Here is a 16569-nt window from a genome sequence, read left to right on the forward strand (position 1 = left end):
TAGCCTGAGGGGTGCCGTTTTTGGAATGGTGTCACTTTTGGGTGTTCTGTGTCATGTAGACCTTTCAAAATTGCTTCAAATGTGATGTGGTCCCTAAAAAAAAGTGGCTTTGTAAATTTTGTTGTAAAAATGAGAAATTGCTCATAAAATTTGAACCCCTATAACTTCCTTAATTTTTTTTTTTTTTCCCCAAAATTGTTCTGATGTAAAATAGACATGTGGGAAATGTTATTTATTAATTATTTTGTGTCATATGTCTCGTTGGTTTTAGAGCATAAAAATTCAAAGTTTGAAAATTACAAAATTTTCAAAATTTTCGCGAAATTTCCGTTTCTTTGTCGCTCCATTGGGAGACCCAGACAAATGGGGTGTATAGGCTATGCCTCCGGAGGCCACACAAAGTATTACACTAAAAGTGTAAAGCCCCTCCCCTTCTGCCTATACACCCCCCGTGCTCCCACGGGCTCCTCAGTTTTTATGCTTTGTGCGAAGGAGGCAGACATGCACGCATAGCTCCACAGCTTAGTCAGCAGCAGCTGCTGACTATGTCGGATGGAAGAAAAGAGGGCCCATAACAGGGCCCCCAGCATGCTCCCTTCTCACCCCACTCTTGTCGGCGGTGTTGTTAAGGTTGAGGTATCCATTGCGGGTACGGAGGCTTTAGCCCACATGCTGTTTTCCTTCCCCATCCCCTTTAGGGCTCTGGGTGAAGTGGGAACCTAATCGGTCTCCAGGCACTGAGACCGTGCTCCATCCACAGCTCCCGGGGACTCTGCTGGATAAGGAGCCGAGTATCGTCAGGGACAAGGCCCTGCTACTTTGAGGTACTCTGTGTCCCCGTGGGGACCGCGCACAGTAACACTCCAGCATTGCTGGGTGTGTTAGTGCGCCGGGGACCGCAGCGCTGACCGCGCTTGTGCCATCACACACTGCAGCGTGGCTGGGTGTGTTAGTTTACTGGGGACTACCGCGCTGACCGCCGCTGCCATTTTTACACTGCGGCGCGGCTGGGACTCTTAGTACGCCGGGGACTTCCGCGCCGACCGAGCTTATACGCCGGCCGCGCTTATAACTTTAGTCCCCGGCTTTTGCGGCCTAGTCTCATTCTTTCCCGCCCCCAGGCCTGCCAGTCAGGGGAAGGGCGGGACGCTGTACAGGAGTCAGCACTGAGGGCTGGAACATGCTTTGCATACTCCACCCCCCTCACTGTGCACAGTGGGGCACCAGATTCCCGCACTTTCTAGGGCACGCCCACGGCCCCCTCCTCTCCTCAGGACGCCGGCAGCCATTCCTGTCAGCTCTTCTGACGCTGGAGAGGGGAGACAGGCTCAGGGAGACCCAGGCAGGGATTCTGGTGACCACACAACCGCTTTGAGCGGGCGGTAAGCAGCACCTGAGGTGCTGGCCCCACTTGTGCAGAAGTGTACTTATAGATTATATGATTATAGGCTATACTTTACACTGTATGGTGCACGGTTGATTTTTGGCTATATACCCTCCTGGATTGCTCAGAGGAGACAACATGGCGTCCACAAGAAGCAAGGGTGCCAAAACACAGGCTTACTATGCTGCCTGCGCCGCATGTACGGCTATACTACCGGCAGGTTCCACTGACCCTCATTGTGTGCAATGCTCGGCCCCTGTGGCACTTATTCAGCCGGAGCCTCTGCTAAGGGTGGCCCAGGGGGAACCACCTGCTAACACTATCCAGGTGACATGGACGGAGTTTGCAGTTTTTACTGAAAGACTTTCTGAGACTATGGCTAAGATACTAGAAGCTTTGCATTCCAGACCGGTATCTCAGACCATGGGCACTGTGGAATCATTGCTCCCTGGTTCCCCTCAGTTGGAACAACAATGTCCTCCCGGGGTGTCTCATAGATCCCAGGGTGAGGTCTCTGACACGGACCGCAGCCCCAGACCGCCTAAGCGGGGTCGCTGGGAAATTCCCTCGACATCATCACATTGTTCAGGGTCTCAGCGGGAGGACTCTCTGTATGATGAAGCGGAGGTAGCTGATCAGGATTCTGATCCTGAGGCCGCTCTCAATCTTGATACTCCTGATGGGGACGCCATAGTGAATGATCTTATCGCGTCCATAAATCAAATGTTGGATATTTCCCCCTCAGCTCCTCCAGTAGAGGAGTCAGCTTCTCAGCAGGAGAAATTCCGTTTCAGGTTCCCCAAGCGTACAAAGAGTATGTTTCTGGACCACTCTGACTTCAGAGAGGCAGTCCAGAAACACCGAGTTTGTCCAGATAAGCGTTTTTCCAAGCGCCTTAAGGATACACGTTATCCCTTCCCCCCTGACGTGGTCAAGGGCTGGACGCAGTGTCCCAAGGTGGATCCTCCAATCTCCAGACTGGCGGCTAGATCCATAGTTGCAGTTGAAGATGGGGCTTCACTCAAGGATGCCACTGACAGACAGATGGAGCTCTGGTTGAAATCCATCTATGAAGCTATCGGCGCGTCTTTTGCTCCAGCATTCGCAGCCGTATGGGCACTCCAGGCTATCTCAGCGGGTCAAGCGCAAATTGACGCACTCACACGTACGTCTGCGCCGCAAGTGGCGTCCATAACCTCTCAAACGTCGGCATTTGCGTCCTACGCTATTAATGCTATCCTGGACTCTGCGAGCCGTACGGCGGTTGCAGCCGACAATTCGGTGGCAATACGCAGGGCCTTGTGGCTACGGGAATGGAAGGCAGATTCGGCTTCCAAAAAGTGCTTAACCGGTTTGCCATTTTCTGGCGACCGTTTGTTTGGTGAGAGATTGGATGAAATCATCAAACAATCCAAGGGAAAGGAAACATCCTTACCCCAGGCCAAACCAAACATACCCCAACAGAGGAGGGGACAGTCGAGGTTTCGGTCCTTTCGGGGTGCGGGCAGGTCCCAATTCTCCTCGTCCAAAAGGCCTCAGAAGGATCAGAGAAACTCCGATTCATGGCGGTCTAAGGCACGCCCAAAAAAGACCGCCGGAGGTGCCGCTACCAAGGCGGCTTCCTCATGACTTACGGCCTCCTCACACCGCATCCTCGGTCGGGGGCAGGCTCTCCCGCTTTTGCGACACCTGGCTGCCACAGGTAAAAGACCGTTGGGTGAGAGACATTCTGTCTCACGGTTACAGGATAGAGTTCAGCTCTCGTCCTCCGACTCGATTCTTCAGAACATCTCCGCCTCCCGAGCGAGCCGATGCTCTTCTGCAGGCGGTGGGCACTCTGAAGACGGAAGGAGTGGTGGTCCCAGTTCCTCTTCAACAACAGGGTCACAGTTTTTACTCCAACCTGTTTGTGGTTCCAAAGAAGGACGGGTCTTTCCGTCCTGTCCTGGACCTAAAACTGCTCAACAAACACGTAAAGACCAGGCGGTTCCGGATGGAATCCCTCCGCTCCGTCATCGCCTCAATGTCCCAAGGAGATTTCCTTGCATCGATCGATATCAAAGATGCTTATCTCCACGTACCGATTGCTCCAGAGCATCAGCGCTTCCTGCGCTTCGCCATAGGACACGAACACCTTCAGTTCGCGGCACTGCCGTTCGGCCTGGCGACAGCCCCACGGGTTTTCACCAAGGTCATGGCTACAGTAGTTGCGGTCCTCCACTCTCAGGGTCACTCGGTGATCCCTTACTTAGACGATCTGCTGGTCAAGGCACCCTCTCAAGAGGCATGCCAACACAGCCTCAACGCTACTCTGGAGACTCTCCAGAGTTTCGGGTGGATCATCAATTTTCCAAAGTCAAATCTGACACCGGCCCAATCACTAACATATCTTGGCATGGAGTTTCATACTCTAGCAGTGATAGTGAAGCTTCCGCTGAACAAACAGCGTTCACTACAGACAGGGGTGCAATCTCTCCTTCAAGGCCAGTCGCACCCCCTGAGGCGCCTCATGCACTTCCTAGGGAAGATGGTAGCAGCAATGGAGGCAGTTCCTTTTGCGCAGTTTCACCTGCGTCCTCTTCAATGGGACATCCTACGCAAATGGGACAGGAAGCCGACGTCCCTCGACAGGAACGTCTCTCTCTCTCAGGCAACCAAAGCTTCCCTTCGGTGGTGGCTTCTTCCCACTTCATTATCGAAAGGGAAATCCTTCCTACCCCCATCCTGGGCGGTGGTCACGACGGACGCGAGTCTGTCAGGGTGGGGAGCAGTTTTTCTCCACCACAGGGCCCAGGGTACGTGGACTCAGCAAGAGTCCTCACTCCAGATCAATGTTCTGGAGATCAGGGCAGTGTATCTTGCCCTAAAAGCGTTCCAGCAGTGGCTGGAAGGCAAGCAGATCCGAATTCAGTCGGACAACTCCACAGCGGTGGCTTACATCAACCACCAAGGGGGAACACGCAGTCGGCAAGCCTTCCAGGAAGTCCGGCGGATTTTGATGTGGGTGGAAGCCACGGCCTCCACCATCTCCGCAGTTCACATCCCGGGCGTGGAAAACTGGGAAGCAGACTTTCTCAGTCGCCAGGGCATGGACGCAGGGGAATGGTCCCTTCACCCGGACGTGTTTCAGGAGATCTGTTGCCGCTGGGGGATGCCGGACGTCGACCTAATGGCGTCCCGGCACAACAACAAGGTCACGGCATTCATGGCACGATCTCACGATCACAGAGCTCTGGCGGCAGACGCCTTAGTTCAGGATTGGTCGCAGTTTCAACTCCCTTATGTGTTTCCTCCGTTGGCACTGTTGCCCAGAGTGTTACGCAAGATCAGGGCCGACTGCCGCCGCGCCATCCTCGTCGCTCCAGACTGGCCGAGGAGGTCGTGGTACCCGGATCTGTGGCATCTCACGGTCGGCCAACCGTGGGCACTACCAGACCGGCCAGACTTGCTGTCTCAAGGGCCGTTTTTCCATCTGAATTCTGCGGCCCTCAACCTGACTGTGTGGCCATTGAGTCCTGGATCTTAGCGTCTTCAGGATTATCTCAAGAGGTCATTGCCACTATGAGACAGGCTAGGAAACCAACGTCCGCCAAGATCTACCACAGGACGTGGAAAATATTCCTGTCGTGGTGCTCTGCTCAGGGTTTTTCTCCCTGGCCATTTGCCTTGCCCACTTTTCTGTCCTTTCTTCAATCTGGATTGGAAAAGGGTTTGTCACTCGGCTCCCTTAAGGGACAAGTCTCTGCGCTCTCTGTGTTTTTTTCAGAAGCGCCTGGCCAGACTTCCACAGGTACGCACGTTCCTGCAGGGGGTTTGTCACATCGTCCCTCCTTACAAGCGTCCGTTAGAACCCTGGGATCTGAACAGGGTGCTGATGGTTCTTCAGAAACCACCGTTCGAGCCAATGAGGGATATTTCTCTCGCACGCCTTTCGCAGAAAGTGGTTTTCCTAGTAGCAGTCACTTCACTTCGGAGAGTGTCTGAGCTAGCAGCGTTGTCATGCAAAGCCCCTTTCCTGGTGTTTCACCAGGACAAGGTGGTTCTGCGTCCGGTTCCGGAATTTCTCCCTAAGGTGGTATCCCCCTTTCATCTCAATCAGGATATCTCCTTACCCTCTTTTTGTCCTCATCCAGTTCACCAATGTGAAAAGGATTTGCACTTGTTAGATCTGGTGAGAGCACTCAGATTCTACATTTCTCGTACGGCGCCTCTGCGCCGCTCGGATGCACTCTTTGTCCTTGTCGCTGGCCAGCGTAAAGGGACACAAGCTTCCAAATCAACCCTGGCTAGGTGGATCAAGGAACCAATTCTCGAAGCTTATCGTTCCTCGGGGTTTCCGGTTCCCTCAGGGCTGAAGGCCCATTCTACCAGGGCTGTGGGAGCCTCCTGGGCCTTGCGGCACCAGGCTACGGCTCAGCAGGTGTGTCAGGCAGCTACCTGGTCGAGCCTGCACACTTTCACGAAACACTATCAGGTCCATACCTATGCTTCGGCAGATGCCAGCCTAGGTAGGCGAGTCCTTCAGGCGGCGGTTGCACACCTGTAGGACGGAGCCGTTACGGCTCTATTATGAGGTATTATTTACCCACCCAGGGACTGCTTTTGGACGTCCCATTTGTCTGGGTCTCCCAATGGAGCGACAAAGAAGAAGGGAATTTTGTTTACTTACCGTAAATTCCTTTTCTTCTAGCTCCAATTGGGAGACCCAGCACCCGCCCCTGTTTTTTTGTGTACACATGTTGTTCATGTTGAATGGTTTCAGTTCTCCGATATTCCTTCGGATTGAATTTACTTTAAACCAGTTTATAATTTTTTCCTCCTTCTTGCTTTTGCACCAAAACTGAGGAGCCCGTGGGAGCACGGGGGGTGTATAGGCAGAAGGGGAGGGGCTTTACACTTTTAGTGTAATACTTTGTGTGGCCTCCGGAGGCATAGCCTATACACCCCATTTGTCTGGGTCTCCCAATTGGAGCTAGAAGAAAAGGAATTTACGGTAAGTAAACAAAATTCCCTTCTTTTTTCACAAAGAAATGCAAAAAATATCGGCCTAAATTTACCACTAACATGAAGCCCAATATGTCACGAAAAAACAATCTCAGAATCACCGGGATCCGCTGAAGCGTTCCAGAGTTATAACCTCATAAAGTGACACTGGTCAGAATTGCAAAAAATGGCCTGGTCTTTAGGGTCAAAATAGGCTTGGGGCTGAAGGGGTTAACTCCCTTGTATAGCCATCTGTACGCAGGTTTCATAAATTAAACTTACCTGTGATTGAATTCTTGCTAATTAGAATTTTATAGTCTAAGCTTGAACTTTGCTCTTAAGACTTTCGTTAGGGTGTACTCATTTTTTCAATAGTCTTTAATGAATTTGATAGGAAAATTACGGTCTTTGGTGTCCAAGATAAACAACTGTTGTTTGTAAGCAACAGGCCACATTTGTGGGAGCATTTTGTATTCTGGAATCCCATAGATAATGTTGATTCTGAAAGGAAACCAAAAGATTTCTGACAAATCTGTTGAGGTGTTCTAATTTATACTGAATATACATATATACACTACAGTTCAAAAGTTTGGGGTCACCCAGACAAGTTTGTCTTTTCCATGAACAATCATACTTAAATTTATCAAATAAGTTGCATAATGAATAGAAAATATAGTCCAGACATTGACGAGGTTAGAAATAATGATTTTACTTGAAATAATAATTTTCTCCTCCAAACTTTTGCTTTCTTCAAAGAATGCTCCTTTGCAGCAATTCCAGCTTTGCAGACCTTTGGCATTCTAGCTGTTAATTTGCGGAGGTAATCTGGAGATATTTCACCCCATGGTCCCGTCCCCCCCTCCTCCCACAAGTTGGATTGGCTTGATGGGCACTTTTTGCGTAGTATACGGTCAAGCTGCTCCCACAACAGCTCAATAGGGTTGAGATCTGGTGATTGCGCTGGCCACTCCATTACAGATAGAATACCAGCTGCCTGCTTCTTCCCTAAATAGTTCATCCATAATTTGGAGGTGTGCTCCAATCAAGCGCTGCCCACAGGGTATGGCATGACGTTGCAAAATGGAGTGATAGCCTTCCTTATTCAAAATCTTTTACCTTGTACAAATCTCCCACTTTACCAGCACCAAAGCAACCCCACACCATCAGGTTACCTCCACCATGCTTGACAGATGGCACTCTTCCAGCATCTTTTCAGTAGTTCTGCTTCTCACAAATGTTCTTCTGTGTGATCCAAACACCTCAAACTTGAATTAATCTGTCCATAACACTTTTTTCCAATCTTGCTCTGTCCAATGTCTGTGTTCTTTTGCCCATATTAATCTTTTTTCCTTTTATTAGCCAGTCTCAGATATGACTTGTTCTTTGCCACTCTGCCCTGAAGGCCAGCATCCCGGAGTCGCCTCTGTACTGTAGACATTGACACTGGCGTTTTGCGGGTACTATTTAATGAAGCTGCCAGTTGAGGACCTGTGAGGTGTCAATTTCTCAAACTAGAGACTCTAATGTACTTGTCTTGTTGCTCAGTTGTGCAGTGGGGCCTCCCACCTGTTTGTGCCCTCCTGAAGGGAGTAGTACACACCGTTGTAGGAAATCTTCAGTTTCTTGGCAATTTCTCACATGGAATATCCTTCATTTCTAAGAACAAGAATAGACTGTCGAGTTTCACATGAAAGTTCTCTTTTTCTGGCTATTTTGAGTGTTTAATGGAACCAACAAATGTAATGCTCCAGATTCTCAACTAGCTCAAAGGAAGGTCAGTTTTATAGCTTCTCTAATCAGCAAAACTGTTTTCAGCTGTGCTAACATACTTTCACAAGGGTTTTCAAGGGATTTCTAGACATCCATTAGGCTTCTAACACAGTTAGCAAACACAATGCACCATTAGAACACTGGAGTGGTGGTTGTTGGAAATGGGCCTCTATACACCTATGTAGATGCATTAAAAACCAGATGTTTGAAGCTAAAATAGTCATTTACCACATTAACAATGTATAGAGTGTATTTCTGTTTAATTTAATGTTAGCTTCATTGAAAAAAATGTGCTTTCCTTTAAAAAATTAGGAAATATCTAAGTGACCCTAAACTTTTGAGCTGTATTGTATACATTCATTAACATTGCAATTTCAACACTAAGAAGGAAATGTCATTTCATTATGGAAATCACAGGATCAATAGACATGATGGGATGCAAATGATGAAAAAATAGAGGCCGTATTTTTAATACATCTTGATTTATTCAGATTTGAGTATTAGCGCTAGGTGCAGATATACATGCTCTTATACACATTGGCTGCTATCAATAAGGTTGTTAATGGTCTTAAGGGTGCTTTACACGATGCGACATCTCTAGCAATAGCTAGCGATTGTCGTGCGCGATAGCACCCGCCCCCGTCGTTTGTGCGACATTTGGTGATCGCTGCCGTAGCGAACAATATCAATACGGCAGCGTCACATGCACATACCTGGTCAGCGACGTCGCTGTGACCCCCGAACAATCCCTCCTTTAAGGGGGAGGTGCGTTTGGCGTCATAGCGACGTCACTGCGGAGTCACTAAGCGGCCAGCCAATAGAAGCGGAGGGGCGGAGATGAGCGGGACATAACATTTCGCCCACCTCCTTCCTTCCGCATTGCCGGTGGACGCAGGAAAGGAGATGTTCATCGTTCCTGTGGTGTCACACATAGCGATGTGTGCTGCCGCAGGAATGACAAACAACATCGTACCTGTGGCAGCAGCTATATTAAGGAAAGGAGCAACGTGTCAGCGATCACCATTTTTGAACGATTTTGCGATCATTGATCGTCGCATCTTGGTGTCACACGCTGCGATTTCGCTACCAGCGCCGGATGTGCGTCACTAACGACGTGACCCCGACGATATATTGGTAATATATTGGTAGCGATGTTGCAGCGTGTAAAGCACCCTTATGTCTGAGGAAAGTTCTGCCATGCTGAATGCACTTGGGCACACAAATCATCAAGATCCACTGCTGGCAGCTCTTTTTGTAATCGCTGACCAATGACGTCCTAGATGTGCTTGATGAGAGACAAGTCTGGAGACTCTGCAGGACACGCAGGCTTCTCACTGTAGCATGAGAAACATGTGGTCCGCTGTTGTCAGGTTCATAATATGGCTCTTGGGACTCTTTGTAGAAATGGCCATATTATTTGTTTTATAATGTAATGTCGACCTGTTAGTGTATCTGAAATGACGATAGAGGGGTCAGGCTACCTTACATATTGTAAAGCCACAAAATATTCCTTGGAGTAGGACTTGTGTGAAGTTCCCTTGTGAAGGTATCTTCTTGGCGTTGCCCACGTGGTTTTGTCAGATTCGAAGAATGGCGTTTAATGATCCATTCTGTACTGCTAGTGAAATTAAAACCCCTCCAATCTATCCTAAACTCTGCGGCCCGCTTAATCCACCTCTCCCTTCGCTACTCCCCAGCCTCGCCACTCTGCCAATCCCTTCACTGGCTTCCCATCACCCAACGACTCCAGTTCATTAACAATGACATACAAAGCCATGCACAACCTGTCTTCCCCCCCTACATCTGTGACCTAGTCTCCCGGTACCTACCTGCACGCAACCTCAGATCCTCACAAGATCTCCTTCTCTGCTCCTCTCTTATCCCCTCTTCCCAAAATCGCGTACAAGATTTCTCCCGTGCCTCCCCCATACTCTGGAATACTCTACCTCAGCATATCAGACTCTCCCCTACCGTGTAAAGCTTCAAGAGGAACCTCAAGACCCATCTCTTCCAACAAGCCTACAACCTACAATAGCCCTCAGTCCAGTACACCACTGCACAACCAGCTCTGTCCTCACCTATTGTACCATCACCCATTCCCTGTAGACTGTGAGCCCTCGCGGGCAGGGTCCTCTCTCCTCCTATACCAGTCTGTTATGTGCTGTTAATGATTGTTGTACATATACCCTCTTTCACTTGTAAAGCGCCATGGAATAAATGGCGCTATAATAATTAATAATAATAATAAATAATAATATTCCAAAGCCTAAGGCATCAAACAGCGTCTACACCAACTATCAGCTGGCATCTGCATTACATTGGGCTATGAGCCATACGACCCAGCTACAGGTGGTCTATTCACCTCACGCTACCACTCATGTGCTATCATGGTCCAGAGCAAAACAGGATTGTTAGCCATAGATTGGTGTGGAGACTGTGGACAATGCCATGAAGAGGTCTTTACAAGGGATCGTGAAAGGTCCCAGGAGCCATTTTCCACCATGACCTCAGGCCGCATATTGCTCATGCTACTATCTGCAGCCTGTGGTCTAAACGTGCGAACATGGCCTGAAATGTAAGTGCGTGTATTTCTGCACCTGGCGATACTGAATATATTGAGATGTTCTAAAAAGTTTATTCATCATTTCCATATCGGTAACACGTCTATCGATCCTCTGATTTCCATAATTCCATGACTTTTCCATCTTGGAGTTGTAATTTAAATGTTGAGGCCTGTAGTATATATTACATGTATATGCATATTATTTACTGTTTCTTAGACCACTGATTCTGAAAGCGAAAGCCCGAGGAGGAGAAGTACCAGGACTGCCTGCAAGAAGTGAGTATGTCTGAACCCCAGAAGCATTGCATCCTTTACATTTCATCTACTCAATTTTTCATCTTTCTTTGTCATTCTAAATTGAAGCTAAAATTAATATTTGTGCTATGGTCACAGGGTGAAGAAAAAAGTTTCTGATGATGACGACGATGATGATGATGAAGATGATGATGATGATGCTAGCAGTGGAGAAAGTGACCTTGACCTGCCAAAATCCAGATCCAGACCGCTGGCATCTAGAAGGTATTGTGTGAATATTTTAGGGTTTCTAAAGACTCCGTATCTGATCTGGAATTAGGGAAATTGTAACTAGAACAGACCTCTTTACATTTGAGCCAAAATAGACTATTCTAGTAAATGAAAATTTACCAAACATTACCACTAAATCTCTAATGGGGAGACTGAAAAGAAGACTTTCTGATTCTGAGGGTCATGTAGGGGGTATAACTCCATCCACTACCGTATACAGTGCAACCTCGGTTTATGAGTAACCCGGTTTGCGAGCATTTCGCTATATGAGCAAAGCTTGCTGTAAATTTGTAACTCAGTTTACAAGCAAGCTTTGCTGTACGAGCAAATACTGCACACACGTCCGGTTCTGTACTTTAACCGCGCTCTCACCTGCTCTTGCAGTCCGCACAAGCACACACAAACACACCCACACATATTATGCTCACCATACCTTATGTTCCCTCGCCGGCCTCCCAGTTCTTGTAGTTCGCTGGTACAGGATGTGTACCGGGTAACCATCGCAACGATGGAGGAACGTCCGCTGTCAGCCGCTACTCATAGGCAGCGCACCGGCCAATCAGAGGCAAGCGGCTCCTGTCTTTGACATCAGCGCTCTGGCAGCGGACGTTCCTCCATCGTCGCTATGGTTAACCTATACACATCCTGTACCTGCGAACTACAAGAACCAGAAAGCTGGCGATGGAGCGGAAGGTAAGGTGAGGATAATATGTGTGTATGTTTGTTTGTTTGTGTGTGTGTGTGTGTGTGTGTAATGGCAGAATAGGGGACCAGGATCGGACATTGCACAAGTTGTGGATGAATGGTCTGAGTTTGCATTATTTCCTATGGGAAATTTTGCTTTGCTAGACGAGTAACTTGGTTTACAAGCACACTCCCAGAACGGATTATGCTCGTAAACCAAGGTTCCACTGTTTTGGGTTACACTAGTCATGTTTATCCATCTGTCGTAATATCTTGTCTAATTTTTCACACCGGTACATAAAGTATAGTAAACTCCATACAATTACGTTTATATGTTACTTATTCTTGGAAATGATTAAGTTAAAGTTCTTTTTTCTTTCTTTGATTTCATTTTTAATAGATCATTAAGAAGTCGTAGCGTAAAGAAACCACAACGGGGGAAAAGGAGAAAGGCCGAATCCAGTGAGGATGACGATGACGACGATGACGATGATGCTCCTAAGAGACAGACGCGGCGAAGGGCAGCCAAAAATGTTAGGTGGGTACAGCTTTTTAATTGTTTTCCCATAACAAGGTTTCACTGAGTGGAGGCAAATAAACTTGACGTTAGCCATGGCCATAGAATAGGTGTGGAGGGAACAGTTACCCAGAGCTAACGATCATGTTCAACCCTAGTTTCTGTCAGGCAGTCTATATAGGCATATTGATGGTGGAAACGGTCAACATCTTTGGGGTATGCTGTGCAAAAAAAAAAAGAGTTCTGATTGCTTGGACAAGTGGAACAGACTGTGCACACAAAAAAGCAGAATCTATATGGGCTCCATCATGGATAAATTAAAAAATATTTATTGCATGAAATACAAGGCAAAAGTGTTTCAGAATCGGTCCTCATGTATCCAATGCCAGCGAAAACAACAGTAGAGTTACTTTGTCTGTCATTCTCAAATTAGCTGCCCATGTACTATTAGAGAAATTAGTAACAATAAAGGGATACATACAAGTTAAATAGAATGTAATAAATGTAGGTCCCCAAATATAACATTATGTATGCTGTGATCAAAGCCTTAACTTGTACTGGTCGATAATAGCATTTAGTTAATATGATTTGGGACTGAAACATTTGAATCCATTTAGTAATGTTGTACTTCCATTATTGCAGCTACAAAGAAGATGATGACTTTGAAACAGATTCTGATGATCTGATTGAAATGGTAGGAGAGGAAGCAGAGGAGCAAGAAGATACACATGAGACTATAGAGAAAGTAATGGACTCCAGGACAGGGAAGAAAGGAGGTATGTTTAGCAAATATAAGATGCTCCTTGGAGGAGCACTGCTGATTTCTATCTGTGCTCTACATTTAAAGAAAAGCTGCTTTACATTTATACAACACACCTAGGAGGAGCACTGCTGCTTTCTCATTGTCCTTTGCATTTACACAACACACCTAGGAGGAGCACTGCTGCTTTCTCATTGTGCTTTGCATTTACACAACATTCCTGGGAGGAGCACTGGTACTTTCTCATTGTGCTTTGCAGTTTCACAACACATCTAAGAGGAGCCTGGCTGCTTTCTAGTTCTTCTCTATATTTACAAGACACTTGTAGGAGGAGCCCTGATGGTTTATTGTTGTGCTTTGCATTTACACAATACACCTATGAGGAAACCAGTTGCTTTTTCACACTGCTTACCATTAACACAACACACCTATGAGGAGTCCCGCTGCTTTCTAGTTTTGCTCTACATTTACAAAACACTCCTAGGAGGAGCCCTTCTGGTTTATCATTGTACTTTGCATTTACATAGGATAAACATTTCTCCTTGCAGAGACTGACACACCAATATGTCTGCCAGTGAGGAGACTTATAGCTGCAATCCTCCTCTGGGAAATATACAGATTGTCTCTTCAGGAAGGATGGAGACGAACTCTAGTGCCACCTATTGGAAGCAGCAATCCTAAAAGTCAAAAGTGACCCTTTAGTCAAAAGTGACAAGGCTCGTTAACGGGTTACTTTCTCTGACGCCTCATTGGGGGACACAGGACCATGGGTGTTATGCTGCTTATCCATAGGAGGACACTAAGTAGATGCAAAGATGTTAGCTCCTCCCCTGCAGTATACACCCCCTGGCCCAGCCAGGCTACTTCAGTTTTAGCTTAGTGTCTATAGGAGGCACATCTCTGCAGACTACTGCAGCAAGAATTTTTTGTTTTTAGAGGGCGACTGTTTCCTTCGGGGACCGATTTCCCAAAACCATCAAAAGGCGGGAACGCGGAGTGTCGCCTCCTCGTACCCCTCCTGCGATGCTGGATCCTGGGCTGTTACTCACTGGACGACAGGTCTCATGGCACTGATTTTCCAGAGCCCAGAGCAGATGAAAACTTCCACAGCCCCTCTTGCAGGCTCTGAGTTGATACACGTTCTGCACCAAGTGTGACCAGGCAGCAGACTGCCATCTCCACAGGAGCTGAGGTGAGATCCTTCCGATTTTTCCAGAGCCCAGAGCAGATGGATAACTTCCTCAGCCCCTCTTGCAGGCTCTGAGTTGATAAACGCTCCGCACCAGTGTGACCAGGCAGCAGGCATCAGACTGCGATCTCCACAGGAGTTGAGGTGAGATCCTTCCGATTTTTTTCCAGAGCAGATGAAAACTTCCTCAGTCCCTCTGGCAGGCTGTGAGTTGATACAAGTTCTGCCAGCAGGCGTCAGACTCTCCACACTGAATTGGATCAAAGGTCACACTGACTGGATGCACATGAGCTGTGATTGCAGACTCCTGCATAGCATTCCACCTGTGGCGGGGGGAGGGGGAGAGCCCCCAGTACTCAGTGCACCCGCAGCTGCGGTACACTTAGAGTTTTTTCTGTCCACCATTGTTGTACAGGGCTGGAGGGGGGAAGGGGAGTCCCTTCCCACCATTTTTTTTTTGTTTATCATATTTTCTCATGCCTTCTTGTCAGAGCTAAGCCCCATCCCCTCCGACACTCGATAAGAAAGCGCGCGTAACCCTCCTCACACAGGATCTGCAGAGCATTGCTCCTTCTTGTTGTGGTCAGAGCCTGTGGGCGTCTCTCAGAGCTGGCTTCCTCCTTCCCAGAACTGGGACGCAGGAGGAGGGGGGGGGAGGGGTCATCAGGGTTCTGGGTGAGTTATAGCCTCACTTGCATATTAGCTCTGCAGAGCATTGCTCCCTCATTACAATCAGAGTTTGTGGCTCATCAGCCAGGGGCTGCAGTCACATGTTTTATGCCCTGCACAACTACAGCAACAACTATAAGACGCTGAGCTACTAGGGGATGATAGCACCTCCCCCTTCTGTGAGTCCGGTGCCCCTGTAGCTTACAACCTCCCCCCCCCTCGATGGATCCTCCTTCAAGGACCCGACATGACAAGTGGAGCAGCTCGATCGCTCTGCCTTGCGGCTGCGGGTCCCTCTCCCCTTCCGTGTGGGTCGCACAGGCACCAGGACTACCAGTTTCCCTCAGACCCTCACAGATGTAACAGTTCACATTGCTGCGGCGGCAGAGTACCTCATGCAGGCCTCCCTCGGCGCTGCTACCTGCGCAGTTATTGCCGCCTCAGATACCATAGCCATCCGTAAGGCCCTCTGGTTCCGATAATGGAGAGCGGACTCTGTCTCTATGAAGCCTCTCACAGTACTCGTTTCCAGACCGATGGTTTGCCGATCATCTGGACAGGCTCTTTTTTTTTTTGTCTGCCGCCACGGGAGGAAAAGAGTACCTCCCTCCCCCAACTCTAGCCCAGGATGTTTTTTACTAGACATGCATGGCCCGAACTTCTCAGCCATCCTCGAGTCCACCTCGTCCTGGCAGTCTAGACAAAGACCAAGGAGTCTCGTCGTCCTCCATCTGGGCCGCCGCCTCAGACCACAAATGGGTGTGATACCTTGTGTCTTCCGGTTACCACATTGAATTGTGGACCCGATCCCCTGGTCAGTCTTTTCTCTCAAACCCCCCCCCCAAACGCTCCAAAACACCACGAGGCCTTCTCCTCAGCGATCCACTCCCTCCAAACGGCGGGGGTGATGGTACCTGTTCCGGACGGCGAGAGGTTCAAGGCCTTCTATTCTAACCTCTCGTGGTCCCCAAAAAAGGACGGGTCAGTTCGTCCCATCCTAGACCTCTTAACACCTGAGCAAACATGTGCACGTAAGGAGATTCAGAATGGACTTCCTAGGGTCCATTATTACCTTTATGGTCGAAGGAGAATTCCTTGCCTCCCTAGCTATCAGGGAAAACTGTGGAGGAGAAAAGCGCAAAATAGGGTCTTATCTGGTGGATGAGGGGATATATGTGCAAAGACAGGTACTCACCTGCTACAGTTGTGACAGGCACAACTCCTGTGCAAGCATGTAGGCAGATTACGCAGTGGTGGTCAGCAGCAGCCCCGATGGAGAAGTGTAGATCACAAAATGGGTGCAAGAAAAACGGGTTAAATGCTGCGCTAAAAATGCTGTTCTTTCTTGTACTGTCTTGTCCTGATGAAGAAGGCGGCTATGCCTTCGAAACGCGTTGACTCGTGCCAATAAAGGAAAGGATTTCATCGCTTCTCTTGGATCCGTGGTTTTTTTAGCGCAGCATTTAACCCGTTTTTCTTGCACCCATTTTGTGATCTAGCTATCAGGGACGCGTACCTGCACATA

The 16569-nt window shown here is 48.3% G+C and overlaps 1 protein-coding gene across 3 annotated transcripts in view; it reads left to right on the forward strand.

The window, feature by feature from the left end:
- Nucleotides 1-16569, forward strand: part of CHD2 (chromodomain helicase DNA binding protein 2) — a 239130-nt gene that overhangs the window by 67429 nt on the left and 155132 nt on the right. For all 3 annotated transcript variants that reach the window (XM_075345973.1, XM_075345975.1, XM_075345974.1), the window contains exons 5-8: nt 10918-10976; nt 11094-11219; nt 12310-12447; nt 13069-13202. In XM_075345973.1, coding sequence (XP_075202088.1) covers nt 10918-10976; nt 11094-11219; nt 12310-12447; nt 13069-13202 — 457 coding nt within the window. The remainder of the gene's footprint in view (nt 1-10917; nt 10977-11093; nt 11220-12309; nt 12448-13068; nt 13203-16569) is intronic.

The sequence above is a fragment of the Anomaloglossus baeobatrachus genome, chromosome 4 (assembly GCF_048569485.1).
Source record: "Anomaloglossus baeobatrachus isolate aAnoBae1 chromosome 4, aAnoBae1.hap1, whole genome shotgun sequence".
Taxonomy (NCBI): Eukaryota; Metazoa; Chordata; class Amphibia; order Anura; family Aromobatidae; genus Anomaloglossus; species Anomaloglossus baeobatrachus.